This window comes from Sus scrofa, chromosome 1 (assembly GCF_000003025.6).
Source record: "Sus scrofa isolate TJ Tabasco breed Duroc chromosome 1, Sscrofa11.1, whole genome shotgun sequence".
NCBI lineage: Eukaryota > Metazoa > Chordata > Mammalia > Artiodactyla > Suidae > Sus > Sus scrofa.
The window spans coordinates 76185269-76210724 of record NC_010443.5 but is presented as its reverse complement, the minus strand read 5'-3'; the positions used below and the strand labels follow the sequence as shown (position 1 = coordinate 76210724).

The 25456-nt window shown below is 36.1% G+C and overlaps 1 protein-coding gene across 2 annotated transcripts in view; it reads right to left on the bottom strand.

Moving 5' to 3' along the window:
• CDC40 (cell division cycle 40) overlaps positions 1-25456 on the bottom strand; it is a 55522-nt gene that overhangs the window by 23966 nt on the left and 6100 nt on the right. For both annotated transcript variants that reach the window (XM_005652465.3, XM_003121352.6), the window contains exons 3-4: positions 12164-12250; positions 5028-5157 (exon numbers count right to left, since the gene is read on the bottom strand). In XM_005652465.3, coding sequence (XP_005652522.1) covers positions 5028-5157; positions 12164-12250 — 217 coding nt within the window. The remainder of the gene's footprint in view (positions 1-5027; positions 5158-12163; positions 12251-25456) is intronic.

Sequence of the window (25456 nt, the reverse complement as noted above, 5' to 3'; positions counted from 1 at the left end):
TTTTTAGTATTAAAACATGTTCTTAGCCTAAGGGGAGTTTGATGGCAGAAAGCAGCTTTGGAGTAGAATCTCTGAAATCACAGGTTCAAATTCCTTAAGTTATTTTGTCTTCCATCTCTTTGATGTACAGAATAGTGTGCTACAAAAGATTTTTTTAAATGAGCCTTTTTAAGGCTCATATAAAATCTAAACCAACACACCCTAAATCAACCCCCCCACCCCATTTCGGGAGTTCCTGTCGTGGCTCAGAGGAAACAAATTTGACTGGCATTCATGAGGACACACGTTCGATCCCTGGCCTCTCTCAGTGGGTTAAGGATCTGGCGCTGCTGTGAGCTGTGGTGTAGATCACAGACGCAGCTTGGATCTGGCATGGCTATGGCTGTGGTGTAGGCTGGTGGCTTCAGCTCTGATTGGACCCCTAGCCTGGGAACCTCCATATGCTGCGGGTGCAGCCATAAAGAGACGGAAAAAAAAAAAAAAATCTCAAACATAAAAACTTATCTAGAATATAAGATTCTATCTTGAAGGAGATTTACGTCTATATAATGGCACTGCATTATGTGTTTGGAGAGATGGTATAAGAAGCAGAGAGGGAAGGGAGATTGCTGGTCCTTCTTGTGGTCTCTGTGAGCACCAGTTCCCAGCTTATCTGGCCATAGTCTTCTTCAGGGGAATTTATATTCTCCTCCATCTCCACATCCTTTGTGCTAAAATCTTTACTGCTAATGTCACCACTACCACTACTGCTTCCCACTCCAGGTAATTAGGGGATGACAGTATTTTTCCTTTACAAATAAGAGATGTTAAACATTTATCTATTTGTCTGTCCTGCAAGAAGTCAGCCAGTGACAGAACAAGATATAACCCTAACAACACAAAATTGTAATTCAAGTAGTTTTCTACTAACCTATGTCTCAAATAAGTGAATATATCCACATTTCAGTTTTCATCTACCTTTATGAAGTTTATTTTTCATTTTATCTTTTTAATGGAATTAATGTCTATTTTCTTTGTAGTCTTATTTGAAATGGCGCTAATAATAACAATTTTATTAGATCCTTAAGATCAGTAATATTAATATTTCAATAGGTAAATGAGAAGAGATTATAAACAACTGGCAAAAAAAATGGTTACAAGTATATGGAAAAACCATCAAACCTCACTAGTAGTCCAAAAGGATAAAATTAAAGAGATATATTTTGATTATCACATAAATCATATGGATCTTGAGTGAAGAGAAAATATGATTTTTACATATGGTAGTGGCAGTTTAAGTTGGGATTCTTTTGGAAAACAATCTGACAATATATAACAAGAGTTTTAAAAACATTTACATTCTCAGACATACTTTTGGGGAATTATATTACAAAAATGAAAAAAAAAACAAAACCACAAGTTTTATGAACAAAGATATTCACCAGCACATTTTAAAAAGAATTTTACTGCAGTTTAACATATACATCATCATATTTTTAAAAATGAAAACTAGAAACTTGAATCTAAATGACATAAGGAATTTTTATATAAATTATGACATCTTCATTCAGCAAAGTATTTTTTAAAAATCATTTTAAAAAGTTAAGAGCTAATAATTAAGAATATTGGAATTAAAATTCAGTTAAAAATGACTATAGTTCTATTTCCCACTTCCACAGACTGGTATAGAGAAATTTCTGGGTAAAAAGAGAACAAAGGGAAAGAATGGTCACTGAGAAGCTCCAAGTAAGACCAGGAAGGGAGCAGACCAGGAACCTAAGAGGAAAAGGGAGTAAAAAAAAAAAATTTACATAGCTTAAGTCTCCTTTATTTTATTTTAAAGGAGACTTAAGCTGTCTAAATTATCCCTTAAGGCCCTTCCTTTTGAAGTCTTAACAAGCAAAGTCTTTGAAAAGTCTGTTTTATTATAAGCTAGAATATAATAAATTCATGATGCAATAGAGTTGATTTTTATGTACTACACTTATACTTTAGATTTACATGGGATCCCTTCTATAACCAATGGGTACAATGCATTCATAACCATTTTATTGGACTGGAAGTGTCATTGAACTCCAGTGAATCTTTTAGATTTTAGAGACAGATTACAGTCCTTGCTACGACTTTTGGCACCTCGCCATGGTGGAATATGATTTAATATATGACAGTTGTTTTACAAGCAGTTTCCAAGAATATACTGTGGATAAATAACTAAGAAGATTATCTGTACTAAACCTCTAAACTACTTCACAGTGAATCAGTTTCTACCACTCACTAAAAACTAGAAAAAGTAATTTTCCAACATTAGAATAATTATGTAAGTTGTGATATAACCTATCAATGGAAATTACATAGCCCTTTCTTTCTTTCTTTTTTTTTAAATCTTTTTAGGGCTGCACCCACAGCACAGGGAAGTTCCCAGGCTAGGGGTCAAATTGGAGCTGCAGCTACCAGCTTACACTACAGCCACAGTAACCCAGGGTCTGAGCCACATCCATGACCTACATCACAGCTCACAGCAAGGCCAGATCCTTAACCCACTGAGTGAGGCCAGGGATCGAACCCACATCCTCATGGATACTAGTAGGGTTGGTTACCACTGAGCTATGATGGGAACTCCAGTTACACTGCTTTTTAAAATAGCTTTATTATAGGGAAATCTACTCCATAGGTTGTAATAACCTATATGGGAAAAGAGAATGGATATATAGGGAATTCCCTTACAGTGAAGGGGGTTAAGGTTCCAGCATTGTCAATGCAGTGGCTCAAGTTGCTGATGTGGTGCAGGTTAGATCCCTGGCCTGGGAACTTCTATGTACTGCAAGTGCAGCCAAAAAAAAAAAAAAACAAAAACAAAAACATACACACACACATACACACACACACACACACACACACTGAAAAATGCTTCTGAGAGAATATTAAAGAAAAAAGTTGGGAGTTCCCGTCGTGGTGCAGTGGTTAACGAATCCGACTAGGAACCAGGAGGTTGCGGGTTCGGTCCCTGCCCTTGCTCAGTGGGTTAAGGATCCGGCGTTGCCATGAGCTGTGGTGTAGGTTGCAGACGCGGCTCGGATCCCGCATTTCTGTGGCTCTGGCGTAGGTTGGCGGCTACAGCTCCGATTAGACCCCTAGCCTGGGAACCTCCATATGCCGTGGAAGCGGCCCAAGAAATAGCAAAAAATAAATAAATAAAAAATAAAATAAAATAGATCCTTCTCTTAAAAAAAAAAAAAGTTGCAAAATTTTCAGTTTAGAAGGATTATAGTTCTGTAATACAAATATGTAGAGTAAAAAAGACTTGGAGGAATAAAGTTCACAATACTAAAAGTAGATATTTTAGTATTGTGGGTTATAGGTAAGCTTTTTCTTCTCTTTCCTAAATGTTTGCAATATTTGTTATTTTTTAGTGAAAGTAAATGCTATTAAAAAGCATCATTGAATACATAATATTCCACATTATACTACTTTCTTAAATTTTTTGTTCCTATTTTATAACAATAGAAGTTAATAGCAGATAGGACAGAAAAATTTGTTTAGAACTTTAAAAAAATTCTGTAAGAAATAAAGAGAGGAGGTATTAGAATTCTAACTGCAAAGAAAATGAGACAATGTTGCTGATATCCATTTTTTTTTTTTTTTTTTTTTAAGGGCTGCACCTGTGGCATATGGAAGTTCTCAGGCTAGGGGTCCAATTGGAGCTACAGCTGCTGGCCTACACCACAGCTACAGCAATGCCAGACCTGAGCCACGTCTGCAACCTACACCATAGCTTGTGGCAACGCAGGATCCTTAACTCACTGAGCGAGGTCAGGGATCAAATCCACATCCTCAGGGTTACTAGTTCCACTGAGCCACAATGGGAACTCCAGCTATTTAAAAATGTGATTATTAAATATGTTCCAAGAAAATTCAAATTTTTCTTTTTCAATTACTTTTTCGGGAAAGAAACATCAGCACAAGTAATTCATAAAGAAAATCACAACTACAACAGGCTAAATACATTATCAGTTACTTTGCTCACCCAGCCTACCAAAAAGCTCTTCAAAGCAGAAGGTGATCAGTGTGTCTGTCAGCCTACAGATGTGGATTATAGGAAGAGAAAGGAAAGGCACCACCAAATATGGACAAATCTGATACAAGTGACCAAGACCTCTGACCTGAGGAACCATCAACAGAGACATTATAAAGACCATTTTCTTTTAGAGGGAATTCCCAGCTTTGTATGCATATTTCTGAAATCCCACCATTGATAGGATGTAATCATTTTACACAATAATTTTACACAATGAATTTGGAGCCATTCTATTTCTTCATGTCCCTCAGTGATCAACAGAAAACTTTTCAAAGACAAAATCTGAGAAGCAGAATAAAGTCAATTAGTTTATAAAATTAAAAGTGTAACCTTTTAACACTATCCTGCTGTTTACCAACTTTCACTACAATCTGCATACAACACACATTCAATAACATGTTCATTAAAAAGTACAATAGAGAATATTCTGTTTTTAAGACTATAGAATACTTCTAGTACTCAGGAATCAGAGCAGGTTAATAATGACAGAAAAACATAGTTTACCTTCCATTTGTATAAATATCCATAGATTTACATAAGAAAACACACTACTGTTTTTTTTTTTTCTTTTTCTTTCTTTCTTTTTTTTTTTTTTTTTTGTCTTTTTGCTATTTCTTGGGCCGCTCCCATGGCATATGGAGGTTCCCAGGCTAGGGGTCTAATCAGAGCTGTAGCCAACGGCCTACGCCAGAGCCACAGCAATGCGGGATCCGAGCTGCGTCTGCAACCTACACCACAGCTCATGGCCTCGCGGGATGGTTAACCCACTGAGCAAGGCCAGGGACCGAACCTGTAAGCTCATGGTTCCTAGTCAGATTCGTTAACCACTGCACCATGACGGGAACTCCCACACTACTGTTTTAAGTAATCCAGGTTAATAAATTTAAAAAGTCAGAAAATAAAATACATTATTACACCCATATACAATGCCCCTTCTGATAAAGTCTAACTTGAAACTCTCATATCACCTTACCATATGTGGCAAAAGTTCTTCTTTGCTGTTCAAACATAAAGTCATTGATGTGAGCTGGTTCAGCATATCCAGAAAGCATATTTCTAGGGGCAGCCATTTGCTGCGTCCTAAAGGGGTTTTCCGGTCCAAACTGCAATGTTATAAGAGAAAAAAACAAACATTCTCAGTGTATAAAGCTAGACTAGTAAAATTATTGCACAATATGGTTTCAACTGTAATCATCAGGGACTGATTAACCTATTAGTGAACATGCTTACCTCATATAGACTAAACACATGGCTGATTAGCCTGTTTATCAGCCACTAGAATAGGAAAGCAACTAGTTCACCCAAGTCTATGTATAGCTATTTAAATTTAAATTAATTAAAATAAAATATTCAGTTCCTCAATCACACTAGCCACATTTTGAGAATTCAATAGCCATATACAATTATTGGATACTGTATTTTCATCATTGCAGGAAATTCTGTTTGACAATATTGCTCTAGATAATTGAGACTCACTATAATTTTGTCTAAACTAGGATTTGGGGGATTTTTGGTGACTTCTTTTTAATCAGTAATGCCACCATGATATAACTGAAAAAATACACGTTTCTCTGCTACTAGAATTTGGGCTCCTCAAAGGTGGAGACTTAGAATCCTCAATACTTTCATAATGCCTGGCAAATAAAAAGCACTAATTAAGGAAAGGTTAATCAGAATCTCACTGGGGACAGAAGACAGGAAAATAGACAATAAAAGTAAAGTGCCTGAAAAAGTCCCCAAGAAAAAAACATTACAAACATAAACAAAATCTCTTCACTCTGAAAAGTCACACTATGAAAGTCTTTCACAAAATAGTACCATTATTTTACAATGCTCTGAGTTTCTGGAATGGCTTTCCAAATGTTATTCAATTTGATCTATACAAACATTCTAGAAACTTAAGATATTCTTGTTCTCATGTTAGAAATGAAGGAAAAAGCCAAGATGACAAATTTTACTTGCCTAGAATCAATAATTAATGCCATTACAAAAGGAATCGGGAAAATCTATTTTCTTTTTGGCTTTAGAAGAAAGAATAAAATGAACTTCCCATTTTGGAAACTGTGGAATATTTTTATTTAAATTCTCGAAGATCTACTGTCATGATGAAGTATTTTGACATTAGAACAACTTAGGTGACTACTATTAGAAACCACCTTTTCTATATTTCCAGAGCCATAAATATAAATTAACCAGAATGCTGTCTTCTCTACATATCAACATTATACTAGGCAAAAAAATCAGAATATAAATGTTAGATCTGCCTTACAATTTTTCTGCTCTAAAATACATTACTATATATTCCTTTCTATTGACAGCTTCCATTTCTAGGTTTAAAATGATTCAATCTTAAAATATCTTAATATATCTTAAAATTTACATATAAAGTTTTCATTACTATTTATTCTAAATTATAATAAAGGATAGTATAAGACTTTGCAACCCATATTAGTTCTTCCTGTGCTGATGAATGGAAATGTAGGGGGAAAAAAATATCTAGACTGCTGAATATTGGAAGTTACAATTAACTTCACTCAATCTTGAAATTTATTACAAAAACAAGAACATCCATTAAAATAAAGATAATAAAATGACCTAAGTTTCCTAGATGCTCTAAATGCTACAGTCAATTATCATCTATAAAGCAGCATGTGATATTTCTAGGGGAAAAAAATTCTGAAATGATAAAAATCTCCATTGCCCATACTGTTACCCTTATCACATATAATAAATTACAATCTTTATGCTTATACTTTACAATTTAAAAAAGGAAAGTACAATTTCCATAGTCTAATTTCATTAAGATTTTACAAAAAGAGAACAATTTTTCTACAGGCCAAACATATCAAACTGGTTCCATCTTTTAAAGAAAAATTCTCAATTTTAAGAACTTTGATTTCCATAAGAATATAGATCCATATATTACAGTGAAGTATACCTTATACATGGTGCTATTCTAATGCAGTCTAAAAATTTAGAGGTGCTTATGTTTTACTGATACTTAAACTGAGACAAAGAAAAAAATCTTCCACTGATATAGAAGCTGCCTGGGGGATAGCATGCTTCTACCTTAACTTTCTGGTTACTGGCGGCTACCGGAGCAGACCTCAAAGACAATAAATGTCAACAGAGGAGGCAGAGAATGTAATTCAGTTAGGACTCAGCTCTCACTAATTACTCAAAAAATGTCTCCCAGATGCTCCTGGTCTGTGTGAATATGTAACTCTTAATTCTGGGGTAGCCATTAAAAAACAAAATAACATATATAAAAACACATAGGGCACAGTCTTTAAGGCATCAGCCTGCTGTGGACCCCTTTGCCTGGCAAAGCAATAAAGCTCTTTTTCTACCTTACGCCCCCCCCCCGCCACCAAAAAACCTCCACGAAACTGATTTCTAAATAGTTCTTTTCAATTTCTGGTAGTAAATTAAGTTTAAGTGTATATTTGTTTTAAAAATACATATTCAAGTTAATTAGGTGTGATGAGTACTTAATAGTTTTTAGCTAAGACAATACTGAAGTACACCATCGTCGATTACAATTATCTCCCATATATAATACATATTTGAGTATTAATTTAGATCACTGCACCAAATAAGTAACCTGACATCTTTCATCCAAGTGAAGTGGCAATTTAACAGTAAACTTGGGAGGAAAGCATTAAAAAAATTTTTTTATTAAAGTATAGTTGATTCACAATGTTGTCAATTTCTGCTGTACAGCAAAGTGACCCAGTCATACATATATATATACACATTCTTTTCCTCATATTATCTCCCATCATGTTCTATCACAAGTAACTGGATATAGTTCCCTCTGCTTTACAGCAGGACCTCACTGCTAATCCATTTAAATGTTGCATCTACCAACCCCAAACTCCCAGTCCATCCCACTCCCTCCCCTCTATCCTTTGGCAACCCCAAGTCTGTGAGAAGAGTTTTTTGTTTGTTTGTTTTTCGCCAAGCTTGCAACATGCAGAAATTCCTGGGCCAGGGATGGAACCCACTCCACAGCAGTGACAACACTGGTTCTTTAACCTGCTGAGCCACCAGGGAACTCCAGGTAGGAGAGATTCTTTTTCTTTTTTTAAACAGGATCCAGTTCAAAGTTGTTATTCTACATTAATTCATATTATTATTACTATTATGTTCATACGTATAAATGAGTATATGTTGTACTGGAAACCACAATCACAAGAGGAAGAAGTTGCTGTGCACATGTGTGCTGAGGGCACATGATTTGATTTTATTTTTAGTTTTTATTTTTTTAATTAAAGCACAGTTGATTTACAGTGTTTCCTCAATTTCCGTTGTACAGCAAAGTTACACAGTCACACCCAGTTCCCTATGCTGTACAGTAGGAGCCCGTTGCCCATCCATTCCAAATGTTAGTTTGTACCTACCAACATTTTTAATTTAAGACACTGATTGACAAATCTAAGAGATCCATGTATTGTAAGGCACTGGTTCTGAAGTCTTTAGCAGGTAGAGAGTACTTGAAGGTCAATGCCTAGCAGTATATCATATTGTAGGAATTAAATTTAAATGGATAAGAACTGACTATATGAAATATAACCATAAGTTCACATATGGGGAAAAAAAACCCGGGTTACTGAACAAATAATCATATTAGATTGCTGGTAAGTTTTTCATTAATATTTATTGCAGCAATCAATATATAAGATACTTATAAATTTTTAGCGTAAAAGAGTATTTTTAATTATAAAAAATAATTACTATTTTCTACAATTTTGGAAATGATCATCACAATTCAATTTTGTTGGCAGAATGCGTCAATCTTGTAAGATATAAGCATAGTTTAAGTATTCCTATAGTGTATTATATTAGTATTTCTATACCCTAGGGGGTCAGTTTCCTCATCTATAAAATAAAAGAGTTGATCTCTATTATTTCTACAGTTCATTCTAACATTAATATTTATAATAGACCTTATGGACAGATTTTAAACAGTAACTGGCATATCTTCTCTAAACTTTTATATTTTTTCTATTTCCAAAAGTAATATTACTTTAAGAAGTCTGCAAATCTCTCTGAGGCTTGTGGGCTTTAAATGAGTCTAGAGAAGCTAACAAATAAACTGTTCTCTAAGTAGATCCAAAAGGATTGAGTGAGATGAAGAAAATCACTAGACTAAAACAATAGCCATTATGTCTTTAGGTTCTATCTGTAATTTGAGAAAGCTTATCTGGGTAACTAGGTAGACCAACTAGGAAAAAGTCTTTGGTTAGGCAGAAGAAATAATAATTTATAAAATAAAATAGGCAACTCATTAACCTACTGAACTGATAAAGTAAAAAGCATAGGAAGGTAAGCTATAAATTACACAATAGCCTTCAAAATGGTCTTCGAGTTTCAGAGTGATTGTCAAGAATGATCTGGATTCAAATCCCCAAATATGTCACTTGGCAGGCAATATAATCTGACAACTGATTTCCTCACTATAAAGTAGTGATAAAAAAGTCTTTACTTCACAGGGTTTGTGAGGGCTGAATACAAAGCCCTGAGTGTGGTTGGCACAGTAGTAATAAATGCAAGTTTTGTTTCATTAGTCTCTATCCCTGTTGTTTTCTATCACACAAATTACCAAATTAATCTCCAAAAAAATTCAGCTTTGATTATGCCACTCCCTCATTAAAGGACCTTAGAAATCTATTTATTATCTATTAAAATAAAGACCAAACTTTTTGCCTTGGCCACTACACTTTGCGTAATACTTTTTATACAAAGTACTATTCAAGTTTTACCCTGTTCTCCTCTAGTGATAGTGACTAAAACATTCCTGTTTTTTAGATCTTTTATGATTCTTGCTGTTCCCTCCTGCCTGGGATCTCTCCTCATAAAGGCCTAGCCACCAATGCCATTAATATTAATATAAATAACAATAAAAGCTATCATTTATTAAACGCTTACTCTGTGCCAGAGTTTCTGAAGCACATCACATATTATCTATTTTTCCTTATGACTTGGTAAAGTAGAAATCATCTTCATTTTATCTATGAAAAAAAAACCTAATATAATCCAAAGTCACAGAAGAGATAATAAGTGGTCTATTTAATCCCACCTCTTGTATTCTTAACCTGGAGTGTACTGTTCACTTCAAATACTATTACTTTCATGGAATGTTTTAGCTTTACAACCAGATGCAATCACTTCTTAAACTTGACTAGTGCTTTGAAGGCACTATAGGAAACAGTCTGGTCTCTATGTTTAAGAAAAAAAAAAAGCAAAAACATAGCATATCCTCTCTGGTAAACATTAGCTTAAAGAGAGTGATGATATCTTATTTCTACGACGGATCCTCAAAATACGGAAACTTGAATTTCATCTAGCAAAGTTCCAGGTAATACCTTTCCAGACTTTGCCATACAGACAGTAGTCATAAAGTTCAAAATTAATAATCTGTTGTGTCGCAGACCATTCATGTGACAACCAGGAAAAACTGTCATTTTTCTCTGCTTTTCAGTCTCATAACTCTTAAACTATTGACAACAAGCAATGAAGTGTTCCTAACATAAACTAGTTTATATATTTAATGTAAGGCTCCCTAACATGGGATAAAAAAGAACAGAAAATTAAAGGACTAATAATCCCCCAAAGAGGATGATAAATTTACTGCTTTGGCAAGAACACCACAATTTTTTTTGACCTTCTGAATTTTTCTTGGAAGTTTTGAAAACTAATTTCACAGCAATTAGTTATGCACATGATTTAAAAATTTTAAGATAAACAAATTTCACAGAAAATACACTGACAAAGGAATGTCATTCACCATGCCATTTCCAAATTTTCTCATTTTCTGAATTCAGTGGCTGAAATTGAAGTTCTTTACATTAAAAAAAATTATGCAGCATATATAGTATACTATACATCTTTAATGTGCAGCATATATAGTATACTATATATCTTTAATGCACCAGCTAAAACAATGTTGAGGGATATAAAAGTCTATAGTTTGGCAGGTTATAAGGATTTAAGCAATAGTGGAATAAAATAAAAAATGTGCCAGAGTCTCAGAGCATGAGAATGAGATTTCTGCTTACTATACACTCAGAGAACAGCTAGAGCACTACCTAAACACTAGCGCTGACATCCTTGTCTGTGCTACGGATTTCCACTGCCATATTTTAAGTGACCATGGTAACCTAAGCAGGCAAATTATAGGAAAGAGCCTTATGACTTTGATATATCAAAAAGAAGACAATGATAATATGCTAAAAAATGAAAAGAATTAAGAAGTACTTCTTTCTCCATCAGGATGCAATAAGATTTAGATTCTCATCTCCATCTTTAAAGTGCTCTAGAAGATTCTGCTACTGAAACATAATTTTTTTAAACAATGACCTTTTTCTGGCATCTATATTTTGTCAATCAAGCATTATTTTTCCCTTTTTAAAGGCAAAATATCCAGAAATCAAATCTTTTCTACAAAGATTTTTCCTAAAATGGACAGCTTTCACTGTTTGGTTTTTTTTCTCTTCTTCATCTCTTTTAATGCTTCTGTCACTATTTATCATTATCAGAAAAAAGAATCCATTAGATGTCTGACTCAGAGCAAGCAATAAAGAGTGTGACTATTTTTGAGCAGTGACCACATCAGGATGGCACTCTCCTTAGTATTTAACACAGCAGGATTTGTAACTAGATATTTCACAATATATTATGCATTAATGAGTTAATAAGTAAAAATTTTATCCCTTATGGTTAATTTGTAATTTGTAATACTCCCTGAGAGGAAGATGTTAACTAAGTTCACATCTAAGAATCAGATATTTTAGAATTTCTTTCCTTTTTCAAAAGGCATAGTTCTGTGCTATAAGACAGCTGTATGTTGGTGGATAAACAGTACTGGATTTTTAAAAGTATTCTCACAAAAGTGTGGTATTTAAATATTTGGAGACTAGAAGGATATATTTTCCTTTTTCTTTTTTTTAACAGATAAAATTTACATACAACAGAATACATTTTCAAGAAGTTTAAATAGTATACTTCTGTTAGAAAATTTTGAAAAATTGACCAACTGTTTATCTACCTACATATGATTTAAATACTTTAACAAAAGACACCTTTAAATATAATACATTTTCTTACCTCAGGAGCAAACATGGTCTCATAGGTAGGATTATACTGAACCTCTTTGACAGCAGGGTCAAGGTGAACTCCAGTCTCCAAATCTTCCTAAAAGAAAACCAAATGAATATTAAAGATTTGACAAGGGAGTTTCTCCATCATGACGCGACGGAAATGAATCCGACTAGCAACCATGAGGTTGCGGGTTCCATCCCTGGCCTTGCTCAGTGGGTTGAGGATCCGGCATTGCCATGACTGTGGTGTAGGTTGTAGACACAGCTCGGATGTAGGCCGCAGCTACAGATCTGATTAGACCCCTAGCCTGGGAACCTCCATATGCTGTGGGTGCAGTCCTAGAAAAGGCAAAAAGACAAAAAAAAAAAAAAAAAAAAAAAAAAAGACCTAATCTTCTGGTTCTAAATTTAGGAGAAGCACTCTTTCTTTATTCAGCAAACTTTATTAGATAAGTGCCCAGATGGATGGTGTTAGGGACTGCACAGGAAACAAAAGGAGAGTAGGACCCAGTCTTCCAAGTCTAAAGTTTTATAATCTATGCCAATGTTTCAACCTTATTAAATTCTTCCCCCAATTTAATTAATGTAAAAATCTCATTTCCACTAGAGAATCACTGGTAGTCTACCTTCTGTGTAACCCCACCACTTAATAAATATGTATAACAGTGTTCTAGCCTGGACCTCTCTCCTGAACTCTAAAATTTCTACATCTGCACAACTCCACATGTTTTCTCTTAGGACGTCAAACAGACATTTCAAAGTTAATATATCCAAGAAGGGAACTTCTGATCTCCCCTCCAATGACTTCTTCTAGCCTTCTCTAAATTAAGCACAATTCCCCTCTTAATTTACTCAACTGAAAACTGCCAGCGTTAGCCATGACTCTTCTTTCTTTCACATTGTAAATCCAATCCATCAACAAATCCTCTACCTTATATGCACACTCAGAGTTCAACTAGTTCTCAAGTCCTCTTTCACTATCACCTCAGACCACAGCTGGATTACTGTAATAGCCTCTAATCGGTCTTTGTGCTTCTGCCCTCATCCACCCACAGCCATAATCCATACAGAGGCCAGTGTGAGTCTTTTAAAATATTAGTCTGATTATATTACTCCTTTACTCTAAACTCTCTGGAAACTAGCTTCCCCACACAGGGTAAAGCCTAAAAAAAGGCCTACAGGGCTCATTACCAAGTTGTTCTCAGAAAGTATAGTTCCCTAGGGTAGTTTTGCAGGGCATTTTTGTCTTCCTATATGGTCCTGCCTAAGCATTTACTATTAAAAACATGTTATTGGTACACATTTAATTTATACATCAAACACATTATAAATAAATTTTCTTTAGGGTACTCAAGTTATATTTTGAAAATTTTAAGGAAGTTATAGATCATCTAAGATTTATATTTATGTAAAGCTGGAATTACAAAATTGCTATTATGAAATGAAGCAGTTTGAATCTAACTGGTTGAGAATTCACCCTCCATAATTTGTCCCCTACCCCTACCAATTTCTGTCTTTGCCCAGCACTGAGTCTGTGCTCACTCTAATCCAGCCTCACTGGCTCATTTGTTATTCCTGGAATTCACCCAAAGACAATCCTTCCTCAGGACTCTGTACTTACTGTTCCCTCTTCTTGGAATGTCTTTTCTCTGGATATCCACGTGACTGTTCTCTCCTTCCTTTCAGGTCTCTGTGCAGTTTTTCTACTTTCTCCTTACCTTGCTTTCTTTTTCTCCATTATATTTATCATCACCTGATATATATTTATTGTCTACCTCCCTCTATTAAAGTATAAGCTACAGAAGTTGGATTCTGAATGCAGAAATATGTCCTTAACCCCAAGAATTATCCCTCTCATACCGCCATCCTTATTCTGTTGGCTTGTTACTGATATAGGATACATCTGTCAACATAATGCAAAGATAATGCAAAGTAATATTGCAAATTTTGAAAAACAGGTGGGATACCATGAAGTTGACTGTGATGCTAATGAAGAAGCAATGCCACCAACAAGGGAAGATCTGGTGGAGTTAGATCACCTAATGACCAAAGATCAGAAAACCAACAAGAAAACTAATAATATAGGCATTATTGTCCTAAAACTTTGTCAAAAACACCCTCATCAAAGCAGGCAACTTAGTTTCTCTACTTTTCAAAGATAAGAGTCCCTCAGGTATGAGTCTCCTAATTGTCCTTTTCTTGTTTTAAGATTGTCCATATCTTTATCTTATCCTTCTCATGACTTTAATTTCTACCCCCAATTTTTATCTGTAGCCTTGACTACACCTGGCTTCTGTGTCCACATTATCTAATGGTCTGCTGAAATCCATTACATGGTTATTCCACAGCATCAAAAACTTTGCTATGTCCAAAACAGAAGACATCACTCCCTCCTGACTCTGTCACACACTGTCTTACTGATTCTACCACTGAAATATTTCTCTAGCAACCCTACTCCCACCTTTCCTTCTCTACCATTCCAGTTCAGACCTCATCATATATTACCTGATCTATTACAATATGCCCTTATCTGGTTTCATGTAGACCCATTTTTGTGGTATTACACTAATAGCCAATTTTTTAAAGTATCATGCACTTTCATGCTTTCTATGCTGTTGGCAATGTTATTTTGTTTCCAATGCATTTCCTTTTATTATCTGATGATATGTCATCTTTTTCTTTTCCCTAATACTTTCCCTCCTCTTGGCTCAGGAAAAATGCTTTTTCATCCACAATCCTAAGAGATGCTGTACATAACTCCTAATAGCAATATTCTAAATGTGATATATTACTTGTTGCACATGACTTTTACTTACATTTTATATCCTTACTGCCTAGTAGCAGGCAGAGCATTAAGTTCATGTTCAAGAAATATTTGTTAAATTAAATTGAAGAAATGTTAAATCAATACAGAAGTTAGAGAATGAAGGCCATCTGAAGATCATTGAATTAGGCAATTATGTCACAAAAAACCTTTGCCAGGGCAATTTTGGTAGTGGGGTGAAATATGGAAAACTAGTTGCAATGGCCAGAGGAATAACAGGGTTTTTTGCTCTTTCAAGACATTTGGCAGTAAAGAAGAGATGATGTTCCAGACTGAATGACTTTCAGGGTAAAATTAGGTTTTTTTGTTTGTTTTGTTTTGTTTTTCCTTTTCAAAGAAAAGGCTAAGCCAAAAATTCAGTCAATAATAAGCTACAGCTGGAGTTCCCGTCGTGGCGCAGAGGTTAACGAATCCGACTAGAAACTATGAGGTTGCGGGTTCGGTCCCTGGCCTTGCTCAGTGGGTTAATGATCCGGCGTTGCTGTGAGCTGTGGTGTAGGTTGCAGACGCAGCTCGGATCCTGCGTTGCTATGGCTCTAGCTTAGGCTGGTGGCTACAGCTCCGATTCGACCCCTAGCCTGGGAACCTCCATATGCCGCGGGAGCGGCCCAAAGAAATAGCAAAAAGACAAAAAAAAAAAAAAAAAAAATAATAATAATAATAATAATAAGCTACAGGAAGGAGCAAATAAGGAGAAATGTATGATAAGAATGAATGGGTAATCAAAAAGATACAGACATGGAGAACAGACTTGTGGTTGCCAAGGGGGAGGGGGAGAGAGTGGGATGGATTGGGAATTTGAGGTTAATAGATGCAAACTATTGCATTTGGAATGGATAACCAATGAGGTCCTGATGTATAGCACTGGGAACTGTCTAGTCACTTATGATGGAACATGATAATATGAGAAAAAAGAAAAAAAAGAAAAGAAAGAGATATGGTCAATCTGGAAGAGGTGGGAGGAAAGATAATCCAGGACACAGCCAATTAGCCTCTTAAAAGAGGACAGCCCTCTCTGAGATGAATCAGAGATGATGAAAAGGAGAATGACTGATGGGTGATAGATATTTGGAGTTGGAGGGAGATGTTGGGAGTCACTACTGATCTTTTAATTTTCTTAGTGTAGTTAGGAACACATGTCTTCACAGAGCAAGGGTGGTACTCAAGTTCATTTATTAATTCAATAAATACAGACTGTGTGCCTACTATGTGCTAGGCACTGTTGCACACCTATAGAAATAGACAAATCTCCCTGCCTTTGTAGAGCTTATATTTTAAAGGGGGAGAGAGACAATAACCAATATAATAAATGAGAGAATTTGCTGGAAGAGGGGAGGTGCTATGAAAAGAAGTATTTAACAACATCAGTGCCAGACCAGGGTAGACGCATTACCTCACATAATCCTTACAACACTTCTGTGAAGTATTACCAAGATTAAGTCATTTACCCCAAGCCACCAAAAGAATAAATGAGAAAGAGAAAAAGTTAAAGTAGCCACAGTGAGTAATGTCAAAAAGACCCAATTAGCAGCAAATAAAAAAAAATACTGGCAGAGTACTGGTCAGGGTTCTTGGCTGCAAGCAGCTGAAACCCTCACAGGCTGATTAAATGGCACTGAATCCTTCTAAGTTTTTCTCAGAATTGCCAAGAAGGGTGGAGAATCAGCTTGGGGGAATAGACACAAATAAAAGGTGAGTATTGGAGTTCCTGCTGTGGCGCAGTGGGTCAAGGATCTAGCATTGCCTCTGTGGTGGTCTGATCCCCAGCCTGCACACTCGTTTAAGGATTCAGTGTTGCCACAGCTGTGGTGTAGGCTGTAGATGTGGCTTGGATTCAGTCCCTAGCCTGGGATCTTCCATATGCCACGAGTGCAGCCAAAAAAAAAAAAAAAAAAAAAAGAAAAGAAAAAGAAAAAGATGAGTATACAGATGGAATCATCCTCTAAAATCAGTCATATTTCAGACCCAGTCAGTGAGGACAGAAGTTCACCAACACTGAACATCATTACTAAACTATCAGGGGTGCCACCGGCTGCTGTTGTCAAGACTTTTGGCCCAAGGAACTAGATGGTGCTGGTCACCACTGCCACTTAAAATATTCTCTTTCTTTGCTTCTTTGTGGATTAGCTTTAGATTAGATTAGGTGGGTATAGGAGTTCCCATTGTGGCTCAGTGGGTTAAGAACCTGACATAGTGACCATGAGGATGCAGGTTCAATCCCTGGTCTCGCTCAGTGGTTTAAAGTTGAGAGATATTGTTCTCATTAAGACTATTGAGGAAGGGGGCTCAAATACTAGGCCACTTAATTATATGATACATATATATTACACTAGAAAGCACACCTGAATGTTAATTAGAGAGAGTATCTACCTAGGACTAAGGAGCAAAACCCAATACCACAAAGTTAAAAGTTTACATACAAATGGCTTAAAGTACATAAAAACTAAACTAACTACTTTTCTAATATTCAATTTCTAATGATAATCTGCTTAAAATAATAAGAGGTTTAGCCACATTCACACCTTACCAATTGATTTTTTTAGAATACAGTTGCTAGAACCACTTTATAATTTATCAGATCTTTCTGATTAAGGGTATTTTAAATATTCTAAATTTGAATTATTTTGAACAGAATACCACAAGACATCAAGTTTTAAATGCAAAATATAATTTAAAAAGAACTACTCTTAAAAAGCAACAGTGGCAACAAACAAATACATAAATCAGTCCCAGTCTCTGGCTCCTGCTAAAATTATAGAACAAACTGAACAGTTCTTCAGGAAATGAAGAATTATTAATTTTACATTTAATTAGAAAAACCTGGACAATACCACAACCTTGTTTTAATGCCCATGAGGGTTCAATAACAGGCATGCAACTGAAATTAAAAGAGAATTACAAAGGATTTCTATTCAGCTTTAATTATCCATAAAAATTAAAGTGCAATAAATGAAGAGCACCCTATGCATCAGGTAAGTTTAAATAGGTTATCTGGGAGTTCCCGTCATGGCACAGTGATTAATGAATCCGACTAGGAACCATGAGGTTGAGGGTTCGATCCCTGGCCTCGCTCAATGGGTTAAGGATCTGGTGTTGCTGTGAGCAGTGGTGAGGGTCACAAACGCGGCTCAGATCCCATGCTGCTGTGGCTCTGGCATAGGCTGGTGGCTACAGCTCTGATTAGACCCCTAGCCTGGGAACCTCCATATGCCGCAGGTGTGGCCCTGGAAAAGACAAAAAAAAAAAAAAAAAAAAAAAAAAAGATTTTCTCTTGTTGATTCAAAGCTATTGAGAATGAAATTAAATAATATTTATTTTTTAGTTCATTTCACATTTTTTTTTTTTTTTTTTTTTTTGGTCTTCTTGCCATTTTCTTGGGCCGCTCTCCCGGCATATGGAGGTTCCCAGGCTAGAGGTCGAATCGGAGCTGTAGCCACCAGCCTAAGCCAGAGCCACAGCAACACGGGATCCGAGCCGCGTCTGCAACCTACACCACAGCTTAGGGCAATGCCGGATCCTTAACCCACTGAGCAAGGGCAGGGATCGAACCTGCAACCTCATGGTTCCTAGTCGGATTCGTTAACCACTGCGCCATGACAGGAACTCCTCATTCCACATTTCTTACTGTTATACAAGTAAGAAAGTATATGTAAAAGTACTTTGTAAACTATAAAGCAGGATATCAATATTAACCATTATTATAAACTATCAATTTATGGTATAGGTGTTTCCCAGAAAGTGGAAATGAACAGACTTCCTAAAATGGGAGTATAAGTGGCTGAGTTAAAAAAACAGAAATTCATATAAAGATATCTTTTGAGTTTGACCCTTAACACAGAGAAAAAAAGACTGTAATAAAAGACAAAGATGAATATTATGTAATCATAAAGGGGTCAATCCAGCAAAAAGATATAACATTTGAAATAACTATGCACCCAACATAGAAGCACCTAAATATAAAAAGCAAATATTACAGACCAAAAGGGGAGAAACTGACAGCAATACAGTAATAGTAGAGGACTTTAATATCCCATTTATATCAATGGATAGATCAACATCCCATCCAAGAGCAGCAGAATATACATTCTTTTCAAATGCATATGGGGCTTTCTCCAGGATAGAGCATATGTTAGACCACAGAACAAGTCTTAATAAGTTTAAGAATACTGAAATTACATCAAGCATCTTTCCCTGCCAAAATAGTATAAAACTAGAAATCAATTACAAGAAGAAAGCTAGGAAAAAATCACAAATATGTGGAGACTAAACACATGCTACTGACCAACCAATGGGTCAATGAAGAAGTCAAAGAAGAAATTTTTAAAAAATCTTTGAGACAAATGAAAATGGAAGTACAACATACCAAAATATATGGGATGCAACAAAAGCAGTTCTAAGAGGGAAGTCAGAGATACAGAATTACCTCAAAAAACAAGAATAAACTCAAATAATCTAACTTTACACCCAAAGGAACTAGAAAAGAAGAACAAATAAAGCCCAAAGTTTGTAGTAGGAAGGAAATAACAAAGATCAAAAAGGAAATAAATGAAATAGACTAAAAAGACAACAGAAAGAAAAAACAAGAGCTGGTTCCTTGAAAAGATAAACAATATTGATTAAGTTTTAACTAGATTCACTAAGAAAAAAGAAAGAGAATGAAATAAGATTAAAAATGAGAGAAATTACAAGTGATACCAGAGGTATAAAGGATCATAAGAGACTATTGGGAAAACTATATGCCAACAAATGGGACAACCTAGAAGAAATGGTTAAATTCCTAGAAACATACAGTCTTCTGAGACTGAGTCATAAAGAAATTGGAATCTGACTGACCAATTACTAGTAAGGAGATTGAATCGGTAGTCAAAAAACTCCCAAAGAACAAAACTTTAGGACCAGATGGCTTCACTTGTGCATTCTACCAAACATGGAAAGATTTTTAATACCTACCCTTCTCAAACTCTCACATAAAACTGAAGAAGAGAAAATGCTTTGGAACTTATTTTATAAAGCCAGCATTACCCTGATAACAAAACCAGATGACACCACAAAAAAAGGAAATTACAGACCAATATTCCTGATAAACTTAGATGCAAACATCCTCAACAAAATATCAACAAACCAAATTCAACGATATAATAAAAGGATCATACACCATGATCAAGAAGGATTTATTCCAGGGATATAAGAAGGATTCAACATCTGCAAATTGATGAACATGATATATACCACATTAACAAAATAAAGAAAAAATCATATGATCATCAAAATAGATTCTTAAAAGCATTTCATAAAATTCAATACCCATGCATCATAAAAACTTTCAAAAAAGCAATTTAAAAAAAAAGACAAACTAAAACTGCAAGCATTTGCCACAAGTTAACTGTCACTAAAGGACATGAAGTATGCACTCTAGGCAGAAAGAAAGCAATCTCTTGCATTTGAGATACAATAATCAGCATCATTCTCTACACTCTTGTGAGCTTTTAAATATATATAAAATACACAAGACAACAGCTACAGTAGACGTAGGGGATGTGAATAAAACTGAAGGATTCTAAGGTTCTGGCACTGTTCAGTAAGAGGCTAAAATATTGATTAATTCAGACATTTTGATTCATACTACCTTTGTGCCATTCTACAAGTCTATTATATGTAGTTCACAGTTGTCACTTGGATTTGAGCCTTGGCCTGGGAACTTCCATATGCTGCCAGCACAGGCAAAAAAAATTTTTTTCTATTTTTAAAAATTTTGGCCCATAGGTTACTAAGTACAATTTCATAATTTTCAAATATGGGGATTTTATAGTTACCTTTTGGGGGCTGATTAGCTTAGATGCATTATGGTCAGAGAATATGATGTGATTTAAAATGTACTGAGATTTATTTTACGGTCTAGTACAGGGATTGGCAAACAACAATTACTGAGCCAAGTTTAGCACACAGTCTACTTTTGTACCAACAAGCTAAATAAATATAAGATATTTACATTTTAAAGGGATGTTTAAAAAAAAAGAAGTTCCTGTTGTGGCTTAGGTTAAGGACCAGACATTGTCTTTGTGAGTATGTGGGTTTGATCCCTGGCCTTGATCAGTGGGTTGAGGATCTGGTCACAGATGCAGCTCAGATCTGGTGTTGCTATGGCTGTGGCCTAGACCTTAGCTGTAGCTCCAATCTGACCCCTGGCCCCAGGGAACTTCCATATGCCACAAGTGTAGACATTTAAAAAAAAAGAAAGAAAAGAAAGATGGAAACACACGTAGTAAGATGTGACAAAGACTGTATTTGGCCAGCACAGCTTAAAATATTTATTCTCTAGCCCTTTACCAAAGTTTGTCAACCCTTGGCCTCACATACGGTCAGTTTTTAAAATGTTTTATTAGTGCTTGAAAACAATTTTCTGAATTGAATGCTATGTTCTTTAAATCCTTTAGAAAGTTTACCAATTTTGTTGTTCAAATTTTCTTTATCATTATTGATACCGTTTTGCTTGTTCCATCAATTATCGAAAAAGGTATATTAAAATCTGCTATAAAAATAGATTTGTCAATTTCTCTCATAGTTATAAATTTTTTTGCTTAAATATTTTGGGCTTATGTTATTAGGTGCATGTAAATTTTAAATTGTTATGTACCTCTTTGTGAACTGAAATGTCTATCATTATGATCCTTCTTCTATTTTAGAGTCTATTTTATTGAACCTAATACAACCAATGCCATTTTCTTTTGCTTAGAATTTGCCTGATATATTCTTTTCCCTCTTTTTATTTCTGATCTTTCTGGAGATCTTAGCAACCATGACAAAGCAAGAAAAAAGGGTTAAAAGAAAGATTTAAAAACAATACCGTCAGGTTTGCAACTGATACATTATGTAAGTAGTAAGATCACTCAAAAAATTAAATAACAGGAAAAAAATTAATTATTTTAATGGCATAAAAATAAAATGCACCTAGAAATATTTGCAACAAAACTTCAAGATATTGATGGAGAAAATTATAAACTTTCACAGAAATCAAAAACTTAAAACATAGATGAATGAACAGATATAACACTGTCTTTATTTTTTTTATTTTATTTTTTTTTGCCTTTTTGCGTTTTCTAGGGCCACACCTGCAGCATATGGAGGTTCCCAGGCTAGGGGTCCAATCAGTGCTGTTGCCGCTGGCCTCCACCAGAGGCACAGCAACGCAGGATCCAAGCCGCATCTGCGACCTACACCACAGCTCATGGCAATGCCAGATCCCTAACCCACTGAGCAAGGCCAGGGATCAAACACGCAACCTCATGGTTCCTTCCTAGTCCGATTCGTTAACCACTAAGCCACGACGGGAACTCCAATATAACACTGTCTTTACATTCATCTCTGATTCAATGCAACCTTAAAGTCTCACTCAGATGTTAGTCGACCTTACAAGTTAATTCTAAATCATATATAAAATTACAGGGGGCAAAAATAGCTAAGATACTTTTGAATAACAACAACAAAAAGTAATGGAGGTACAGTGCCAGACAGAACAACCTTACTAAAATCAAGCCGTATTATTAAAAATGTTCACAACACACACAAAAATTAATTCCATGGGGATTAATAACTTAAATGTGAAAGGCAAAAATACAGTGCTTTCAAAAGACAAAATGGAAGCATATTTTTATGACTTGGGGAGCAGGAAGGATTTCTCAAGTAATAAACAGGAACTACAATCCATAACAAACCACAAACAAATTTGCAACACACATAACTGACAAAGGATAATACCTAGAGTACATAAGATCTCCTACAAAAGGAGAAATACAACCCAATAGCAACTTCACAAAGAAAAGAAAATCAAGTCACCAATAAAATGTAAAATCTGTCATTAGTGTTCAGGAATACAGATTTAAAACATTGCATAAGTTTAATAGCCAAAATGCTTGCTATTAGTCATAATGCAATTTGTAAAATACAGATGAACATATTTGTATGCTTCACATCTCCTCCCTCGAACATTTTTCGATCACTAAATGTACTAGGTATAAGCTTTTTTACAGCACATTAACAAACTAGTGATGATCAGTATCCCTACTCTCTCATCATAGAACACAGATCACTGGGGGGTTTAACCCCAGCTCTTCTTCTAATGTACCTCTGATACCTTATGCAGTTTCCTCCTGGATTACCTTACTTTTAACTTGAAGTGACTGAACTAAGTGATTTCTAGAGACATCCCCTTAATACCACCCAAACAATGTACATTGATTCTCAACATACATGCTTTCTCAGGACTTTCTTTTTCACTTCCTCTTTCATTTATTTTTCTCACTAAATATATTTCTCTTAATCTTGTGTACAAGGCATTGAAGACATGAAACTAAACGGACACAACAATCTCAGTTCTCTAGGATCTGGTCCAGGCAAAGAGAAAAAAATTGACAAAACACAGCAATGTTGCTAGTGCTATAACTAAGGTGTGGAAAGGGAACTGACACAAGAGGAAAAGTGCACTGAGACTGAAGGTCAATAGAGTTTTGGTGAATGAGGTGAGGGGAGGCACGAGGCAAGGGACTGCCAGGTGGAGAAACCAGTATGGGAAAAATCTTGACAGGAAAAAAGAAAATAAGGCTTAGGGGGCTTTGTAGAAAGTTCAACATGGGAGAATGGCAGGCCTCATACGGTTTCATAAGGAACTTAGAAATTACCCAGCAGGCAACAGGGTGTCTTTGGGCAGGGAAGTGATATAACACTGGAGCTAAGAAAGATCACTCTGAGTGAACTGTGAAGGAAAAAAGTGGCTATGGAACTGGGAGGCAAGAAAGGAAGAAGTAAGAAGACCAGTTAGAAGGTCATTATAATTGTCTTGAAGAAAAATTTTAAGACTCTGGTCAAGAATTTTTAGAAGCTGGAGAGAGGATTAAGATGGTGGAATAGAAGGACTGGAGCTCAACTTCTCTCCTAAAAACAACAAAATTCACAAATAAAGTCTGAGCAATCTCCACCTAAATGGACCAGAAACCTTAAAAAAGATACCCTACTCCAGAAGAAAAAGAGGAGGCCACATCAAGAGGTAGGAGGGGTGATTTCGTGATATAAACAACCCCATACCTCCCGGGTGGGAAGCTCCACAGATGGAAAATTAACTGGTTCACAGAAACTCACCTACAGGAGTGAGAGCTCTGAGGCCCACATCAAACCCTTGCCAAACCCTTGCATACGGGGATCTGGCACTGGAACAAAGAGCCCCTGGAGCATCTGGCATTGAAGGCCAGTGGGGCTTGTGTGCAGGAGCTCCACAGGACTGGGGGAAATGGAGACCCCATTCTTAAAAAGGCGCACACGGACATTCACGTGCACTGGGTCCCAGGGCAAAGCAAAGTCTCCACAGGAATCTGGGTCAAACCTGACTGCAGTTCTTGGAGAACATCCTGGGAAAACAGGGGTGAATGTGGCTTAGTGTGAGGGACGGACATTGAAAGCAAAGCTCTTGGGAATATTCAGCAGCATGGCTTTCTCTGGAGGTAGCCATTTTGGGAACATCTGGCCCCACCCATCAGTCAGCTGCTGAGAAGCCCCAGGGCAAACAACAATCCAGGTGGGATCACAGCCCCGCCCCTCAGTAAACAGGCTACCTAAAGACCTCTCAGGCACACAGCTGCCTCTAATCCCATCCAGAGACTGAGCCCCACCCACCAGAGGGATTAGAATTAGCTCCACCTACCAGTGGGCAGGCATCAGCAAGCCCCCATACTGACTTCAGCCACAAGGGGGGCAGACATCAAGCCCCCATATGGCCTTCAGCCACAAGGGGGGCAGACATCAGAAATAAGAGAGGCTACAACTCTATTCTCTGTAAAAAGGTCACCACACCAAACACCTATAAAAATGAAAAGACAGAGAACTATAACTCAGATGATGGAGAAAGGAAAAACCCCAGAAAAACAGCTAAGCCATGAGGAGATTCTCAGCCTCCAGGAAAAAGACTTTAGAATGTTGATGCTGAAGATGATGCAAGACATTGGAAATAAACTGGAGGCAGAGATGGATAACATACAGGAAACACTGAGCAAAGAGATACAAGATATAAAACTTAAACAAGAAGAGATGCAAAATACAATAACTGGAATAAAAAATTCACTAGAAGGAGCTAACAGCAGAATACAGGAGGCAGAAGAATGAATAAATGAGGTGGAGGACAGATTAGTGGAAATTATAGATGCAGAATAGAAAAAAGATTGAAAACAAATGAAGAGAGTCTCAGAACTCTGGGACAACATTAAACGCACAAACATCCACATTATAGGGGTGCCAGAAGAAGAGAGAGAGAAGGGGACCGAGAAAATAGTCAAAGAGATAATAGCCAAAAACTGCCCTAACATAAGAAAGGAACCACTCACTCAAATTCAGGAAGCACAACGAGTACCATATAAAATAAACCCAAGGAGGAATACACCAAGACACATATTCATCAAACTGACCAAAATTAAAGAGAGAAAATCTTGAAAG